The sequence below is a fragment of the Prionailurus bengalensis genome, chromosome D4 (genome assembly GCF_016509475.1).
Source record: "Prionailurus bengalensis isolate Pbe53 chromosome D4, Fcat_Pben_1.1_paternal_pri, whole genome shotgun sequence".
NCBI classification, from domain to species: domain Eukaryota; kingdom Metazoa; phylum Chordata; class Mammalia; order Carnivora; family Felidae; genus Prionailurus; species Prionailurus bengalensis.
The window spans coordinates 40667526-40685939 of NC_057359.1; the positions used below are offsets into that span (position 1 = coordinate 40667526).

Here is an 18414-nt window from a genome sequence, read left to right on the forward strand (position 1 = left end):
TGCCAAGGGCAGAGGGAAGCAGACATTCTCTCACAATGTTGTTATCTCTTTCTTTCTTTCTTTCTTTCTTTCTTCTTCTTCTTCTTCTTCTTCTTATTATTATTATTTTGCCTTTATTTATATTTGAGAGAGACAGAGACAGAGTGCAAGCTGGGGAGGGGCAGAGAGAGAGGGAGACACAGAATCTGAAGCAGGCTCCAGACTCTGAGCTGTCAGCACAGAGCCCGATGTGGGGCTTGGGCTTGTGAACGGCAAGATCATGACCTGAGCTAAAGTCGGATGCTTAACTAACTGAACTACTCAGGCGCCCCACCTTTTTTTTTTTTTTAAGTAATCTCTACACCCAACGTGGGGCTTAAACTCATGACCCATGATCTCTTGATCAGATGCTCCACCGACTGATCCAGCCAGGTGCCCCACCTCAATTTCTTAAGTGACAATGTATTATTGGGATGAATGATAAAGGTATTTGCATTTTTGAAAAAAAAAAAGAGGATAAATGTGAAACCACTTAGCATAGTGCTTGACACATATATTTAATAAAAAATGTGTTGGAACTCAAATCTTTTATATTAACCTATATATCTTAAAACTTAAAAAAATTTTTAATTCCAGTATAGTTAACATACAGTGTTATATTAGTTTCAGGTTTACAATATAGTGATTCAATAATTCTATATGTAACTCAGTGCTCATTGTGGAAGTGTGCTCTTAATCACCCCCCACCTATTTCACCCATCCCTCCACCCACCTCCTGTCTGGTAACCATCAGTTTGTTCTCTATGGTTTAGAGTCTTCTTTCTGGTTTGTTTCTTTTTTTTTCTTTGCTCATTTATTTTGTTCCTTAAATTCTACGTATGAATGAAATCATACAGTGTTTGTCTTTCTCTGACTTCTTTTGCTTAGCATTATACTTTCTAGACCCATCCATGTTTTTGCAAATGGCAAGATTTCATTCTTTCTTTTTCTGGATGAGTAATATTCCATTGTATATATACCACACCATCTTTATCCATTCTATGAACATCTGGGATGCTTCCATAATTTGGCTATTGTAAATAGTGCTGCAATAAACATATATCTTTTCGAGTTTGCATTTTTGTATGCTTTGGATAAATACCAGTAGTCTAATTACTGGTAATATGGTAGTTCTATTTTTAGTTTTTTGAGTAAGCTCCATACTGTTTTCCACAGTGGCTACACCAGTTTGCATTTCTACACACAGGGCATGAGGTTTCCTTTTTCTCCACATCCTTGCCAACACTTGTTGTTTCTTGTGTTTTGATTTTAGTCATTCTGACAGGTGTGATTTAGATTCACATTTCCCTGATGATTAGTAATGTTGAGCATCTTTTCATGTGTCTGTTGGCCATCTGTATGTCTTTGGAGAAATGTCTGTTCAAATCTTTTGCTCATTTTTTTAGTTGGATTATTTTTTTGGTGTTGAGTTGTATACGTTCTTTATATATTTTGGATACTAACCCTTTCTCGAATGTGCCGTTTGCAAATATTTTCTCCCATTCCGTAGGTTTGTCTTTTAGTTGATTATTTCCTTTGCTGTGCAGAAGTTTTTTATTTTGATATAATCCCAATAGTTTATTTTTTTGTTTGTTTCCCTTGCTTCAGGAAACGTATCTAGAAAAATGTTGCTACAACTGATGTCAGAGAAATTACTGTCTGTGATTTCGTCTAGAATTGTTGCGGTTTTAGGTCTCACATTTAGGTCCTTAATCCCTTTTGAGTTTATTTTTGTGTATGGCATAAGAACATGGTCCAATTTCATTCTTTTGCATGCAGCTGTCCAGTTTTCCTGGGACTATTTGTTGAAGAGACTTTTTCCCATTGCGTAGTCCTACATCATTTGTTGAAGATTAATTGACCATATAATCATTCTTAAAACTTTTAGGGGTGCCTGGGTGGCTCAGTCAATTAAGCAACTGGCTCTCGATCTTGCCTCAGGTCATGATCTCACAGTTCATGGGATCGAGCTCTGCATCAGGCTATGTGCTGACAGTGTGGAGTCTGCTTGGAATTCTCTCTCTCTCTCTCTCTGCCCCTTCCCACTCAAAATAACTTAAAAAATTAAAAAAATGTAGTTTAAAAATTTTTAAAAACTTTTACTATAAGTCCTTGCCTATGTCTTACTACATTTATTCCCCCAATGTTTTGTGTTTTCCATTGCTATGTGAATGAAAGGGAGGATTTATTGTTTAAAAGGAGAAAGCAAGGCTGGAAAGGCAGGTAGGGACAAGACTAGGGGCCCTTGATTGATGAGGGAGGGAGAAGAGTTAAGTTTGGGTTTTATGCAGTAAGGACTGAGGAGCCATTAAAAGAATTGATTGATAGGGTAACATAATCTGAGTTACAATGTGATAATTATATATGTAACTCTTATTTTCCACCAATGAACTTTTGTTCAAAACAAGTCCTCCCAATTTTCTCCTTTCATCTATAAAAGGATGCTCTCTTCCTTTTATTCTCTGGACTTGCCTATGGTTCACCATAGTTGGCATGTTCCAAGTTGCAATTCTTCTGCTATTTCTGAATAAACTCATTTGCTGCTTGATAACCTCTGTTGTTTAATTTTTAAGGTTGACAATGCTTTAGAAGGGCCATTTCTGTTGTAGCACACAGAATGGGGACTGAAGGAACAAAGGACCAGAGCCACTGAGAGAAACAATTATGGCGAGGTCTTGTAGTTCTGAGAATTGATACCAAAGCAGCATAATAATCAAGCACCTGGTGTTTGAACCTTCTGAGGGAGGTTATTGAAGGGTCAAAAGGATGCGGTTCATCTGGTGCTTAAAAAACCCTGGGGCTCACATGCATAAAATCAGCTCATAACACTCCCCTAGTGTCAGAAAGGTACACATGTGCCCTTAGGCCTGCTTTTGATTTTTTTTTTTTTTAAGTTTTTGATCTTCTTCTCATATTTACCAGCTTAAAAATGCCCTAGGTGTTGAGTTGTCAACTTACAAAAATGTTGAGAATTTGCACAGAAAGGTGGGGAGAGTGACTTACATTAGGGCCACAGCACAGGTTCTGAGCGCAAGCGTCTGAATATGAAGCAGTAAAGAAACGCACACATGAAGATGTTTAGTAGTAGGTATAGAAACAAGACAGGAGAGTTAGTTTCCGATTCTGTGTCTCCCTCTCTCTCTGCCCCTCCCCCGTTCATGCTCTGTCTCTCTCTGTCCCAAAAATAAATAAACGTTGAAAAAAAAAATTAAAAAAAAAAAGAATATTAAAAAAAAAAAGACAGGAGAGTTAAAGGAAGTAGGATTTAATGATTCTTAGGTGTAGGAATTGGGAGCTTGAAAAAGAAGAAAGATTCTTTGAGTTTTTTTCTTTTTGTTTTTTAAGTTTATTTATTTATTTTGAGAGAGCAAGCGAGAGAGAGGGAGAGAGAGAATACCAAGCAAGCTCAGCACTGTTAGTGTGGAGCTTGATGGGGCACTCAATCCCATGAACCGTGAGATCATGATCTGAGCTGAAATCAAGAGTTGGACGCTTAACTGACTGAGCCACCTCAGTGCCCCCTGAGTTTTTTTCATTGGGGTGTCTAAGAGGTAAGTTAAAAAAATTTTTTTAAACATTTATCTAGTTTTGAGAGAGAGAGAGAGAGACAGACAGACAGACAGACAGAATGTAAGCAAGGGAGGGACAGAGAGAGACGGAGACACAGAATCTGAAGCAGGCCCAGGCTCTGAGTTGTCAGCTCAGAGGCTGATGTGGGGCTTGAACTCAGAGTGAGATCATGACCTGAGCCCAAGTTGAACGCTCAACCAACTGAATCACCCAGGCATCCCAGAGATTAGTTTTATAAATTGGTAGAGGAGCGGTTTTGGGGGGGCGCTCCATGAGGAATTTAAGAAAGATCGTGTTTAGATATGTTGAATTCAATATTTCCAGATATTATTCAGATGAGAGCTAAAAATTCACAACCACAGGGGTGCCTGGGTGGCTCAGTCAGTTGAGCATCCAACTCTTGATTTTGGCTCAGGTCACGATGTCATGGTCATGAGATGGAGCCCTGAGTCAGGCTCTACTCTGAACACGGAGCCTGCTTAAGACTCTCGGTCTCCCTCGCCCTCTGCCCTTTCCCTGCTCATACTCTCACCTACTCTCTCTCTCTTTCTCTCAAAACAAAACGAAATCACAACCACAGCTGAGTTTATGACATTATATGTCACATGGACACAGGGATGGATGACATCACTGAGGACACTTATGTGGTGATATGTGAAAGTTGAGGGCAGAAACTAAGAAACTATCACCTTGAGGGGCAAGAAGGAGATAACAGTTCTCTGAGCAGCAAGCAATAAAAAGGTCAGAGAGTGGGAGAAACCAAGAGTCTTACCTATGCTGGAGAAAAATCAGAGGAGGATCAAAGTGTCTGTGAATTCAAGGGGTCTGGGATTTAGCAATGAGGTCATTATTGACTTTGGAAGCTGTTTTGGTGGGGTGCTGGGGATGAATTGAATATTACCTTGAAAGTAAAAAGAACGAGGTGATTATTGGGACTTTTAAGGCTAAAAGGGTAGTGAATTTGAGAACATCCTTATGTATAGCTTTTTGTAAGTAACCTTAGGCAAACAGAAACAGCAGAGAATTAACCTTATAACTATTAGAAAAACATAGGAAACGTCCAAATATTTTAAACCAGTCTGATTGTGTAATTACTATAACTTTTCTGCTCGACACCTTTTGTTAGCTTCATTGCTTGATAAAGTAAGTATAGTAGTAGTCCTCCCTTGTCTGTGGGGGATATGTTCCAAGACTCCCAATGGATGCCTGAGACTGGAGATAGTACTGAATCCTAGATACTCTATGTTTTTTTTTTTAATTTTATTTTTTTAAATTTACTTCCAAATTAGTTAGCATATAGTGCAACAGTGATTTCAGGAGTAGATTCCTTCGTGCCCCTCACCCATGTAGCCCATTCCCCCTCCCACAACCTCTCCAGTAACCCTCAGTTTGTTCTCCATATTTGTGAGTCTCTTCTGTTTTGTCCCCCTCCCTGTTTTTATATTACTTTTGTTTCCCTTCCCTTATGTTCATCTCTTTTGTCTCTTAAAGTCCTCATATGAGTGAAGCCATATGATTTTTGTCTTTCTCTGACTAATTTCACTTAGCATAGTACCCTCCAGTTCCATCCATGTAATTGCAAATAGCAAGATTTCATTCTTTTCGATTGCTGAGTAATACTCCATTGTATATATATACCACCTCTTCTTTATCCATTCATCCATCGATGGACATTTGGGCTCTTTCCAGACTTTGGCTATTGTTGGTAGTGCTGCTATGAACATGGGGAGGGGCATGTGTCCCTTTGAAACAGCACACCTGTATCTCTTGGATAAATGCCTAGTAGTGCAATTGCTGGGTTGTAGGGTAGTCTATTTTTGGTTTTTTGAGGAACCTCCATACTGTTTTCCAGAGTGGCTGCACCAGCTTGCATTCTCAGATGTTTTTTCTTATGCAGACACACCTATGACAAGGTTAAATTAAAAATTAGACATAGTAAGAGATTAGCAACAATAATAAAAGAAAAATTATAATAATACATTGTAATAACAGTTATGTGAATATGGTCTCTGTCTCTCGGAAAAAAATATTTATTGTACCCTACTCTTTTGATGATTAAAAAAATGTGATGAGATGGGGCGCCTGGGTGGCGCAGTCGGTTAAGCGTCCGACATCAGCCAGGTCATGATCTCGCGGTCCATGAGTTGGAGCCCCGCGTGAGGCTCTGGGCTGATGGCTTGGAGCCTGGAGCCTGTTTCCGATTCTGTGTCTCCCTCTCTCTCTGCCCCTCCCCCGTTCATGCTCTGTCTCTCTCTGTCCCAAAAATAAATAAAAAACGTTGAAAAAAAAAATGTGATGAGAGAAGCAAGGCGAATGATGCAGGCATTATGACACAGAGTTAGGCTACTACTGATCTTCTGAATATGTGTGAAGGAGGATGATCTGCTTTCTGACCTTGTTTGACCTCAGGTAATGGAAGTCCTGGAAAGAGAAACCATGGATAAGGGGGACTAGTGTGTGACCTAGAAGGTCCTTGTGATCTGGGGTTGGCTTACTTCTCCAGCCTGTTATCTTAGTCCACCCTCTTCTCCCACTCTGAAGACTTCGCACAGAACTTCTTCCAGTTTTCCAAATAAATACTCCTGCTGTTTCCTGTGCTGGCCTGTGTAGCTTCCATGTCTTCCAGTTCCTTCTCAGCTTGATGAATCTATAACCATCTTCCCAGAGTAAGCTAACTGTACTCTTTAAAGCCTTTGGGGGTGCTCGTGGTTGTTTATTAACATTTGCCTGTTCTGATTCCCATTGTACTTATGTTAAATATCCTGTATTTCTATCACCTAGCTCCAAGCTAGGTATATAGTCTGTATTCAATAAATACTGAATGAACAAATAAATAAAGATTGCAAGGCTTCATTCTCGGCTTGAAAAAGTGCAGTAATACCTTTGCCATTTATCCTTGCCATACAATATTCAATTTTGTGATTAAAAAAACTTTTTTTTAATGTTTTATTTTTTTGTATTTTTGAGAGAGACACAGTGTGAGTGGCGGAGGGGCAGAGAGAGGGAGACACAGAATCCAAAGCAGGATCCAGGCTCTGAGCTGTCAGCACAGAGCTGGAGGTGGGGCTCGACCCCAAGAATTGGGAGATCAAGACCTGAGCTGAAGTCGCCCCTCGACCCACTGAGCCATGCAGGAGCCCCAATTTTGTTATTTTTTAAAAAAACATAAATAAGTCTTATAAATATTTGAAACTTGTGAAGCCAAACAAGCCCTAATCTCATTAGTCTGTTGTAATTTTCCACTGCATTTCTAAATGTTAGAGCGGGCTCGTTTTTCCTTTCCATAAACTCTTTCCTTTGAAGTAATTATCCTCTTTCTGGCAAAATTAATAGGAAGGGGGACGGGCTTCCTTTTTTAATGTAAGTGAAAACTCAAACCAATTAAGTTTCAGTGTTACAGGAATCAAGGATGTTTTAATCTCAATTTATATTTGCATTTATGACCGTTGGCTTTCCCCAAGGAGACACGGAAAAGCCGGCCCCTACACCTGGTTTCAGGTTGATTACAATTAACATGGCACAATTTCAGCATTAAAGGTTCATTTTGTATCAAACGCCTTTTTGTGCGGGGGAGGTGGAGGTGGTGAAGACAAAATCCTCAATCAAAATCCCCGCCAAATTGCATTGTTCTTTGGGGAACAGGTTTTCAAATGCCAAGGAACAAAAGAGGGTTTGGTTTTCCAATCTTCCTGGGGCGGCAGCAGATTGTGAAGCAGCGACCGGAAGAAACCAAAGTATAAATTATCAACTGGAGGAAGGCGCGTGTGTGTGCGCGTGCACTAGGGGGCTTGGAGGAAGACTGGAAAGAGATGGGAGCACATGTTAAGGCTCTAAGGACTTTTTTTTGCAAGGTACCTCGTTACGTAATATTTATAATGAAAGGCGCTGCAACAGTATCAGCGCGCTGACCCGTATTTTCCCGGCCCTGTTTACCACCCCAAGCTGGGCTACAATGGGGATGGGGGGAGGGAACAAGAAGCGTCTGGCAGGCAGAGAGCAGGCTAAACAGCGGGAAACCAGCCACTTGCGCAGAAGCGGAGTCCCGAGAATTTCCGCCAGGCTTTGGCACCAATCCACAGACCCCGAAGGGCTCCACTGGCCTTAGGATCCGCAGTTGAATGCACAATCGGGGATCCAGCCTCCTAAGATTTTTTTTTTTTTTTTTTTTTTTAGTAAACGCGGAAAGGGTTTAAGGCTTAGGAAAATGCATTGTCTGTCGGCTCTGGGATTCTGAGACTGGGATTCTGAGGTCTTGGGGACCTCACGCTGAGAACAGCACATTGGAGCGTGGGCCAGGCCGTTCTCGTGGCGGGAGGGACGGGCGCGGCGCGGCAATGCGCGCGGGCACGGGCGCGCCGCTTCTCAGCAACGGCGCATGCGCCTGCTCGCCTTCCAGCGCGGCCGCGCAGCCTCGCGGGCTTAGCTCTTCCAACCCGAGCTCGGCTTTCTCCGAGTGCGTATCCTGGAGCTTCGGGCCGCGGGAGGCGGGAGGAGAGAGGTCGGCTGGGGCGGGGCCGGGAGGCCTGCGAAAGTCTGCGAAGGTCTGCGAGGGAAGCCCAGTCTCCGGAAGTGGCCGTTGTAAACACCGTCTCCCTAGGGCTTGTCCACTCCTGTCCCCCTTCTCTATTCGTTCCCCCTCCCGGGTCCTAGAGTCCGTCGGGTTCCAACAGTTTTTGCTCTGACCCCCGCGATCGGCCTAGACCTCTTTCTACCATTGAGATTTGGAGCTGCCCCTGGGGTCTTGGGTGTCTTGTCTGGACCACGGGAGTCCCCTGAGGTAACCACGGCGTGTGGGGGCTTCGAGGCGAACGAGTTGGTCGGGGAGGTGTTGAGAGGAACGGTATGGGTGGCTGCAGTGAGAGTTATGGGGAACCCCGAGTTAGTTTGTGGTTGTCCTGGGACTGTTGCTGTCGTTTGTGGGGACACGCCTCCAGCTCCCTGGGCTGGGCCTCTCCGCATATTTGGGGAAAAGATCCCCTTGGAGAATCTTAATCTGAGACCGCTGCAGAGGTACCCAGAGGACTGAATAGGGACCCAGAGGGCATGCCCTTGCTTCTAAGGTTTACAACTCCTGACTACCGAGCTATTCCCCTCCGATAATCAGTAAGATCTTGGAGGACAAGGACCACGTCTTTTTCATCCTTAAAAAAAAAAAAAAAAAATGCCAGCCACACATTAGACACTGTATAAATGTTTGATAAATGAAAGAATGAATTGTGTTAGGCTGTTATCTGTAGCTTCCATTGCTTACTTTCAGGACTCTAACAGATGTAGAAAATTTGGCTGTTTTTCCAGGGCTGTACATTTTCTACAGAAGTAGAGCCTCCTTTTGACTGTTCTTTATTTCATCGTGATAATTATCCTAGGCAAATAAATATTTTTTCATTTTAAGTAGATCTCTCATGATTCTGCGTAAGTTTACTCACCAATTTCAGTTGGTGCTCACCTCTTTCGGATACAAAACACATCGATGTTTTGTATAGTTCACATAATTTTGGAGAGAAGATCCTCCCATTTGTCACCTCCCATTTTGTCACCTGTTTTATTGAAGAGTTAGTGCCTAACAACAACAAAACGATGGTAGAGCAGAAATTACAGTGGTTTCTCATGAAATGAAGAAGAAGCAAAGGCAGTGCAACCTGCTAAGAGGAAAGAAGGGAGTAGTTTTAATCTGGAGCTTTGTGTATTAGTCCTGGTATAGAGTTTTATTAGCCTAGTAACCTAAGGCCAATCACCTAAGCTTACTAGACATTAGATTCCTTATCTGTGAGATTAGGAGGATAGACTTGGTCTTTAAAGTCCTATTTAATTCTAAAATTCTTTGATTGTCTCAGCCCCCTTGTCATGGTTTGTTTTGATGAAAGAACCAGACATCCTTTTAAAGGTGACATATAGAAATCTGCAGATAGAATTCCCCAACACAGATGTTATTATTGAAGTCAGCGTTGTGTTATGAAAAAGGGTGGGCTTAGGAGTCAGCCAGAGGTGAATTTGAATTCTAACCCTCCCACTGAATATCTTTATGCAAGTTACTCAGCCTCTCCAAGCCTTAGTGCTCCTTATCTGTGAAATGGGCATAATCATCTCATAGACTGTCGGGAGGATTCAGTGACATCAGGGTATGGTTAGTGCAGTAACTGGCACATAGTAAGTGCTCAGTAATAGTGGCTTTTATCTTTTCATTCCCCCCTCCTCCCTTTTCCCCCTGGATCTGTACAGACACACTAAGAGATGAATACATTCTGGATGATCCACTGAAGGACTCGACTGTGAGGTAGGAAAACTTTGTACCAGCAGTGGCTCTGAAATCTAAAGTAGAATTGTGTTTCTGGCTGGTATTTACTCTTAGGATGTCAAGATCATTGATCCCTTGGTCTCAATTGCCCCATTACCTATTTCTAAATAACTTGTTATTGAAGAAGGATATACATAATATCCCTCATCTATTTTAGTAGGAATGGTGAGAATAGTCCAACTCCACTACCAACAGAAGATTAATCTATTAATACATTAACATAAAAAGCTGAATTAAACTTTGCCTTTATCGATCACTGCTACAGGATAGCCTGGTTTGGGCCCAAGCCTGTGGTAGTGCATTTGGATTGAAAATCCACTGGAGATCTGAGTCCTCCTTCATTAGGAAGCCCCTGACTTGTAGTTAGTTTGGATGGGGTAGGGGTGCAGGGAAGAATGAGGTGTGTTTGAAAAATCTGCGGTAGTGAGTAGAAGTGTTTCCCTGACAAGCAACGCCTCACATGTTCTCTGGCTGGGCATGAACCATGTCTTGAAGGCCAGTGGCAAGGCACACAGCAGACCTATGGAGTCAGCCAATATGGGCTTGAATCCAGACTCCGTCGTGTACTAGAGATTTGACTTTGGACAAGTGATTGAATATTTTTAAGCCCTAGTTTCCTTAGATAGAAAGGGGGGACGTTAACAATATCTCCCCCTCGGGATTGGTATAGACAGAAATCAGATAATCTATAGAAAGTTTTTAGCACTCTGTCTGGAGAGGGGATCTTTGTTAGTTGTTGTGATGATAGTAGGAGTGGCTTTGAGGTATCATAATTTGTTCATAGATAATGGCGTATTGAGTGTTTTCAAAAGGAAAGCATTATTTACAGAGTTAGATACATATTGGAGGAAGGCTGATGTTGATTGCATGTCATAAGAAATTTGTAATTACTCGTACAGATTAGCTAAAGTGTTTATTTTAATTTGTGGCATCTCATAGGAAGTTTCAAGTAAAGCTTGGAACGCATTATGTGAGGACCCTGTAATTCTTTGACCGAACTCCCTATTTCATTGACATTTTCATTACTGTACCTAGCTACTTGCCTCATCATTGGTTATCTTCTTTTCCTTTTTTTTTTTTTTAAAGTTTATTTATTTTGAGGAGAGAGCATGCACGTGTGCAGGGGAGAGGCAGAGAGAGAGGGAGAGAGAGAGAATCCCAAGCAGGTCCCACACTGTCAGCACAAAGCCCAATGTAGGGCTCGATCCCATGAACCATGAGATCAGGACCTGAGCCAAAATCAAGAGTCAGACACTCAACCAACTGAGCCACCCAGGCACCCCTAATTATCGTTATTACTTTTAAAGTTTATTTTTATTTTTGGGGCACCTGGGTGGCGCAGTCGGTTAAGCGTCCGACTTCAGCCAGGTCACGATCTCGCGATCCGTGAGTTCGAGCCCCACGTCGGGCTCTGGGCTGACGGCTCGGAGCCTGGAGCCTGTTTCCGATTCTGTGTCTCCCTCTCTCTCTGCCCCTCCCCCATTCATGCTCTGTCTCTCTCTATCCCAAAAATAAATAAACGTTGAAAAAAAAAAAGAAAATTTAAAAGTTTATTTTTATTTTTGAGGTGGGGGAGGGGCAGAGAGAGGGAAACACACAATCTTAAGCAGGCTCCAGACTCTGAGCTTTCAATACAGAGCCCGATGTGGGGCTCAAACCACAAACCGTGAGACCATGACCTGAGCCAAAGTCGGATGCTTAACCGACTGAGCTACCCAGACGCCCCTAAAGGAGACTTTAGATAGGATTTTTTTCTTTTGATGATGAATTTAAAAAATTGGGGTATAACTTACATCTCAAAATTCACTGTTTTTTTTTCAACGTTTTTTTTTTTTTTTTTTTTTTAATTTTTGGGACAGAGAGAGACAGAGCATGAACGGGGGAGGGGCAGAGAGAGAGGGAGACACAGAATCGGAAACAGGCTCCAGGCTCCGAGCCATCAGCCCAGAGCCCGACGCGGGGCTCGAACTCCCGGACCGCGAGATCGTGACCTGGCCGAAGTCGGACGCTTAACCGACTGCGCCACCCAGGCGCCCCAAAATTCACTGTTTTAAAGTGTACAATTCATTGGTTTTTAGCATATTCACCATGTTCTACAACAATCACCACTATCTAATTCCAGAACACTTCCATCACTCCCAAAAAGAAACCCAGAACACTCCCCAGAAGAAACCTCATACCTATTAACATTCAGACCCAATTCCCCTTCTCCCTGTCCTCTGGCAACTACAAATCTACTTTTTGTTTCTATGTATTTGCCCATTCCATACATTTTATATGCATGGAATCACAATATGTGGCCTTTTGTGTCTGGTTTCTTTCACTTAGCATACTGTTTTCAAGGTTTACCCATGTTGTGACACATATCATTACTTACTTAATTTTTTTTTTTCAACGTTTATTTATTTTTGGGACAGAGAGAGACAGAGCATGAACGGGGAGGGGCAGAGAGAGAGGGAGACACAGAATCGGAAACAGGCTCCAGGCTCTGAGCCCTCAGCCCAGAGCCCGACGAGGGGCTCGAACTCACGGACCGCGAGATCGTGACCTGGCTGAAGTTGGACGCTTAACCGACTGCGCCACCCAGGCACCCCACTTAATTTTTTTTAAAGACTTTATTTGTGAGTAATCTCTACACCCAACATTGGGCTTGAACTCAATGGGTTCAAGAGTCGCATGTTCTACCAACCGAGCCAGCCAGGTGCCCCTACTTAATTCCTTTTAATTTAGCTTTCTTGGAACAACTTTATTAAATTTGGTAAACTACCTCTTCCCATACTTCTCTGCCCAAGATAAAATCAAAACACAACACAACAGACATTATTAAAGCCCTATCCTTTTCCTGTGAGTTAGGGGTTCTGTTTGTGCATTTTGTGACACATATGTATACGTGTGTGTGTGTGTGTGTGTGTGTGTGTGTGTTTCATCTTTTTCACAAAAATAGAAACATTTTATATATCTGAATTTTAGCCTTGGACATTACTGTTAAGTATAGAAGAGTTTGTTCTTTCTAGGTTTTAACTCTTTAACTTCCATTGTGAATTGTGAGGACAGTTTCTCTGAAGTCTGACCTTTGGGGGCACGGTGGTAAGGTGAAAAGATTTGGGGACTCAGTATCAGAAGAGCTTGATTGAGTCCTTAGTATCCACCATTTAGTTGGTGACTGGCCTTACGCAAGTCGTTTAGCCTTTTTGAATCAGATGAGTTTCCTCAGTTGAAGTGAGGATATAAACCTCAGGTAAGATAATCTTTGCATTGCAGTGTCATAGGGGCCAGGGTTCTGCGTATGAAGCACAGGTACAGGGTTTGGCACTGTATTAGGTGATCAATAAACTGACAGTGGTATTTGTTTGTCTGCTACTCTTCCCAAACTTAGTCTTTAGGGTCCATGGGGAAATAGAATTCTTCCCTCCATGTTGGTAAAAATTCCATCTTTGTCTTGGGTCACACTATTGTAGTATCAGCTAAATCACTGATTGTTTTTAAAATATCCCTAGGTGTTTGTCTGTAGGAATCACTACTAGGTTCTCAGCATCGAGGTTCTGTCTCCATCTTGATTGGCAAAGCAAAGCAATGGCCTAGACCAAACTGCAGGAGGAAACAGGGCCAGGAAATCTCAGAAACGAGCCACCATACCTTTAACGCACAAAAACAACACAAAACGGCATTCCATGAAGTCAGAAAAGCTTGCCTGAAGTTTGTCCCATTCTCAAAGTTTGTGTTCAGTGAAAGAGGGTAATAGAGAGTAGGGTTTGTGCTCAGTAACAGAAATGTACAGTGACTGAGAACTGTATATATGTTGGATGTATTATTTCTATCTCAAATATATGAGATTGATGTAATTATTCCCTTCTTAAGGTTGAGGAAACAGGCTCACACGGTAAGCCACTTGCCCACGGCAACACTCATAAAGATACTTAAAGGCATCCTAAGTCACATCTCTCCAAGTCCAAAGCTATGGTCTTTCTGGGATGTTGCACTTCTTCTAGGGATACCAAGGGACACTTCTGGGATCTTGATTATTTGTATCTGTTTGGGCTTAATTATTGTTATCTCTGTTTAAAATATTTCTCCAGAGATTCCTTCATACTATAAATATAGTAAAGCAACTTACTTTAAATAGTGGGCTTTGTATAATTTGGATTATCTCTCATAGAAGGGGGTTCCAGAGAGGTCAGTGTAAGTGACAACTACTCTCTTTATTCTTCCTTGGTCCCTTAAGAGAAGGACTTTAAAAATTACCATGAGATCATTTGTTGGGAGTACTTTGGTCTCTTTGATTGTAGCATTGCATTGAAAGTATCTCACTTATGCCCAGCGCCTGGGAGGCTCAGTCGGTTAAGCATCTGAATTCAGTTCAGTTCATGATCTCATGACTCCTGAGTTCGAGCCCCGAATCAGGCTCTGCATTGACAGTGTGGAGCCTGTCTGGAATTCTCTCCTTCTCCCTCTGCCCCCCAACTTGTGCGCACGCTCTCTCTCAAAGTAAATAAATAAGCTTAAAAAAATCTCATTTATGAAAAAGGCTTTAGGGACTTAAAAATGTCCCTGGACTTCACTTTCTTTCAAACTGAATTCTGTTCCCTAGAAATAGGTTCTACATTCCTTTTCTAGTTCAAGAGTAATTGGTCACTATTTAAAAAAAATTTTTTTAATGTTTATTTTTGAGGGAGAGAGAGAGAGACAGAGAGAGACAGAGGGGTAGGGGTAGAGAGAGGAAGACAGAATCCACAGCAGGCTGCAGGCTCTGAGCGGTTAGCACAGAGCCCTACTCGGGGCTCAAACTCATGAACTGTGAGATCATGACCTGAGCTGAAGTTGGATGCTTAACTGACTGAGCCACCCAGGCGTCCCATTGGTCACTATTTTATTGAGATAATTTTTTCCTTTTATTAGAGAAATTAATATAATAGAAACTTGTTACAAGAAGGAATATTTTTTTAACATTTTGCCATTTTTGCTTCTAATCTATCTTAAGTCAAACGTAATAGCTTTTAAAAATATGAGTATTTAAATGTGTGTTAATGGAATAATTTTAAAAATACAAGTGAGTTGAAGAAAAACACGAAAATCACCCGTAGTCTCAAGACTCACATATATAACCACTGTTATATTGTTTACTATGTTAACAGACTTCAGCCCATCTAACCTGTAAGCCACAGACATCTCAGACGGTTTTAATCATCAATAACGAAGTCTATCATTGAGAAGCAGTGGGCTATTTTGAAAGTTGGAAGACTTACCATGAGTTTAAACACTTTGAGTGATGCCCCTGTTGATACCCAAAGGTAAGCCTCCAGTCTCTTCCTTTTGTTGAGGAGAGCTTTTGGGTCGTAAGCAGCAGGGAGAAGTGGTTGGGGCTGCTGACTGTAAGGATTCTCGCAGTGTGCGAGAATGGACACACACAGTGTGCCAGAATGGACCCTCGCAGGGGGGGCGAGGCTTTGTGCGCCTGGAGGAGCAGGCAAGATGCTTCATAGGCACCAGAACAGTCTGTTTTCCTTGGTTAACTCATCCGTGAGAGTCAGAGTGTGTGTGCTTTCTCCTGTCCTTAGAGAATTGCTTATTCGTTTCTACTTCTCTAAATCTTTTGTCCTCATATTTCTGCGGCTTCACATTTCTCTGTGGTCCTTCCTTTGGTCAGCCCCAGTCTCGGTGGCTCTGGTTCTTCCTTCTTGCCCCGGTGGTAGTTCACGACTTCTGGTCAGGCATTCCTTTGGTTTTAGCTCCCATCGCAACTGCTTTTACTTGCAGTTTGTATTCCAAGAATTGCTGTTGCTGGTCTCTTTTGCACCCGGATATCAGCCTTTGGGGGAGGTGCCTACTTTTGGTTGATTCACCTCTAATGTGAAAAATATAAAACTCCAAGTCTGTCGTGTAAAACTGAGTCACTTTGGGGAGTGCAACCCAAAGGGTGGTTTACAAAGGAACAAGTACAGAAATTGAAAGTGTTTAGAAGCTTTTATCATCATGTAACAGAGTAATTTTCTGTTCGTGGAATCTGGTAATAAAACACTTGGGGTTGTATTTTATCTGTTTTTAAAATTTCGTATTTAGTTACTCATTTTATATATATTTTAGGAGCACCTTGGGGGCTCAGTCCGTTGAGACTCCTGATTTCAGCTCAGGTCATGATCCCTGGGTCGCGGGATTGAGCCCTGCATTGCGCTCCATGCTGAGTGTGGAACCTGCTTCCGATCCTCACTCTCTCTCTCCCTCTGCCCCTCTCCCCTGCTCGTGCTCTCTTTCTTACTCTCTCTAAAAAATTAAAACATATTTTACATTTTACAAGAGCATCATGTATGGGGTTGAGGGGAATAGTGCTGGCGCATGTTTAGTTTGAGAAGAACTGATCTAGACTGCCTTTTCAGCCAGGATGTGTGGGTGGGGCAAAGACCATGACTAACATGTACTTCAACTATAAATAGGATTTGCTATAGAAACATTTTCCACCTATCTTTAGAAGCTACCTTAAGTCCTTTCTGGAGAAAGGTAGGGAATAAAATATAAACTTTTTATTTTGCTGAAAGCCTTTTCACTTTTGGAGGGAACATTTTACCACATAAATATTTATCTGCCATGATTTTTAATGACTAAATCATTCTTTAGGGTTCTAGAATCTGGCTAAATGAAGTTAAACTTTGCTATATACCACTAATTTACTTTTTATTTCTATAGATTTTCCTTTTCTGAACAATTCATATAAATGGAATCACACAATATGTGGTCTTTTGTGTCTGGCTTCTTTCGCTAGGCATGTTCTTCAGGTTTATCTTATTGTTAACAGGAATCAGTATTTCGTTTCTTTTTTACTGCTGAATACTATTCTGTTGTGTGGATATAGCACATTTTGGTTACCCACTCACCAGCTGATGGACATGCAGGTTGTTTCCACTTTTTGGTAATTATGAAAAATACTGTTAAGAACATTTGTGTACAAGTCTTTGGGTGGAGGTGATTTCTCTTGTGTAGATTCTTAGGACCAGCATCACTTCATTGTACAGTAAGTTCATGTTAAATTTTTTTTAAAAAAAAAATTTTTTTTTTTCAACGTTTATTTATTTTTGGGACAGAGAGAGACAGAGCATGAACGGGGGAGGGTCAGAGAGAGAGGGAGACACAGAATCGGAAACAGGCTCCAGGCTCTGAGCCATCAGCCCAGAGCCTGACGCGGGGCTCGAACTCACGGACCGCGAGATCGTGACCTGGCTGAAGTCGGACGCTTAACCGACTGCACCACCCAGGCGCCCCCAATTTTTTTTTTAAGTTTGTTTACTTGAGAGAGTAAGAGGAGAAGAAGGGGCAGAGAGGGAGGGAGAGAGAGAATCCCAAGCAAGCTCGTCGCTGCCAGCACAGAGCCCGATGTGGGGCTTGAATTCACAAAACTGTGAGATCATGACCTGAGCCGAAACCAAGAGTCCGGCAGACCTTTAACCGATTGAGCCACCCAGGAGTCCCTATGTTAATTTTTTTAAGAAACTGCTAGGGGTGCCTGGGTGGCTCAGTCAGTTAAGCGTCCAACTTTGGCTCAGGTCATGATCTTGCAGTTTGTGAGTTCGAGCCCTGCGTCAGGCTCTGTGCAGACAGTGTGGAGCTTGGAGCCTGCTTTGAGTTCTGTGTCTCCCTCTCTCTCTCTCTGCCCCTCCCCTGCTCAAGCTCTGTATCTCTCTCTCAAAAATCAATAAATGTAAAAAAAAAACATAAAAGAAACTGCTAGATTGTATTCTAAAATAGCTGAACCATTTTACATTTCTACCATCAGTATATGAGGGTTTTAGTTTCTCCACATTCTTGCCAATACTTATTTTCTGATCTTTTTAAAAAATTTATTTTAATTCCAGTGTGGTTAATTAACTTGATGTGCTATATTAGTTTCAGTTGTACAATATAAGTGATTGAATTTTTTTGATTGACTTTTTGATTATAGCCATTACAGTGAATGTGAAGTGGCATGTTATGATTTTAATTTATATTTTCCTAATGAGTAATATGTTGAGCATCTTTGTATGTGCTTTTTTTTTTTGCCATTTATATATCTTCATTGGTGAAAAGCCTATTCAGATCTTTTGCTCATTTTTATTTATTTTTTATTTTTTTACTTTTTTATTTATTTTTTTTAACATTTATTTTTGAGACAGAGAGAGACAGAGCATGAACAGGGGAGGGGCAGAGAAAGAGGGAGACACAGAATCTGAAACGGGATCCAGGCTCTGAGCTGTCAGCACAGAGCCCGACGTGGGGCTCAAACTCACGGACCGTGAGATCATGACCTGAGCCGAAGTCGGATGCCCAACTGACTTAGCCACCCAGGCGCCCCTTTTGCTCATTTTTAAATTGGTTGTCTTGTTGTTACTGAGCTTTAGGAGTTTTTTTATATATTCTGGATACAAATCTTTTATCAAATATATAATTTACAGGTATTTTCTCCCATTTGTTGCCTTGGCTTCATTTTCTTTCTTTCTTTCTTTCTTTCTTTCTTTCTTTCTTTCTTTCTTTCTTTCTTTCTTTCTTTCTTTCTTTCCTTCCTTCCT

At 41.7% G+C, this 18414-nt stretch overlaps 1 protein-coding gene across 1 annotated transcript in view; it reads left to right on the forward strand.

Moving 5' to 3' along the window:
- The first annotated feature begins 7934 nt into the window (after window positions 1-7934).
- The window catches only part of CCDC171 (coiled-coil domain containing 171), a 315466-nt gene continuing 304986 nt past the window's right edge, over window positions 7935-18414 (forward strand). The window contains 3 exon segments of the mRNA XM_043566993.1: window positions 7935-8041; window positions 9808-9862; window positions 15016-15171. Of these exon segments, the coding sequence (XP_043422928.1) occupies window positions 15128-15171 (44 nt within the window). The 5' untranslated portion in view covers window positions 7935-8041; window positions 9808-9862; window positions 15016-15127.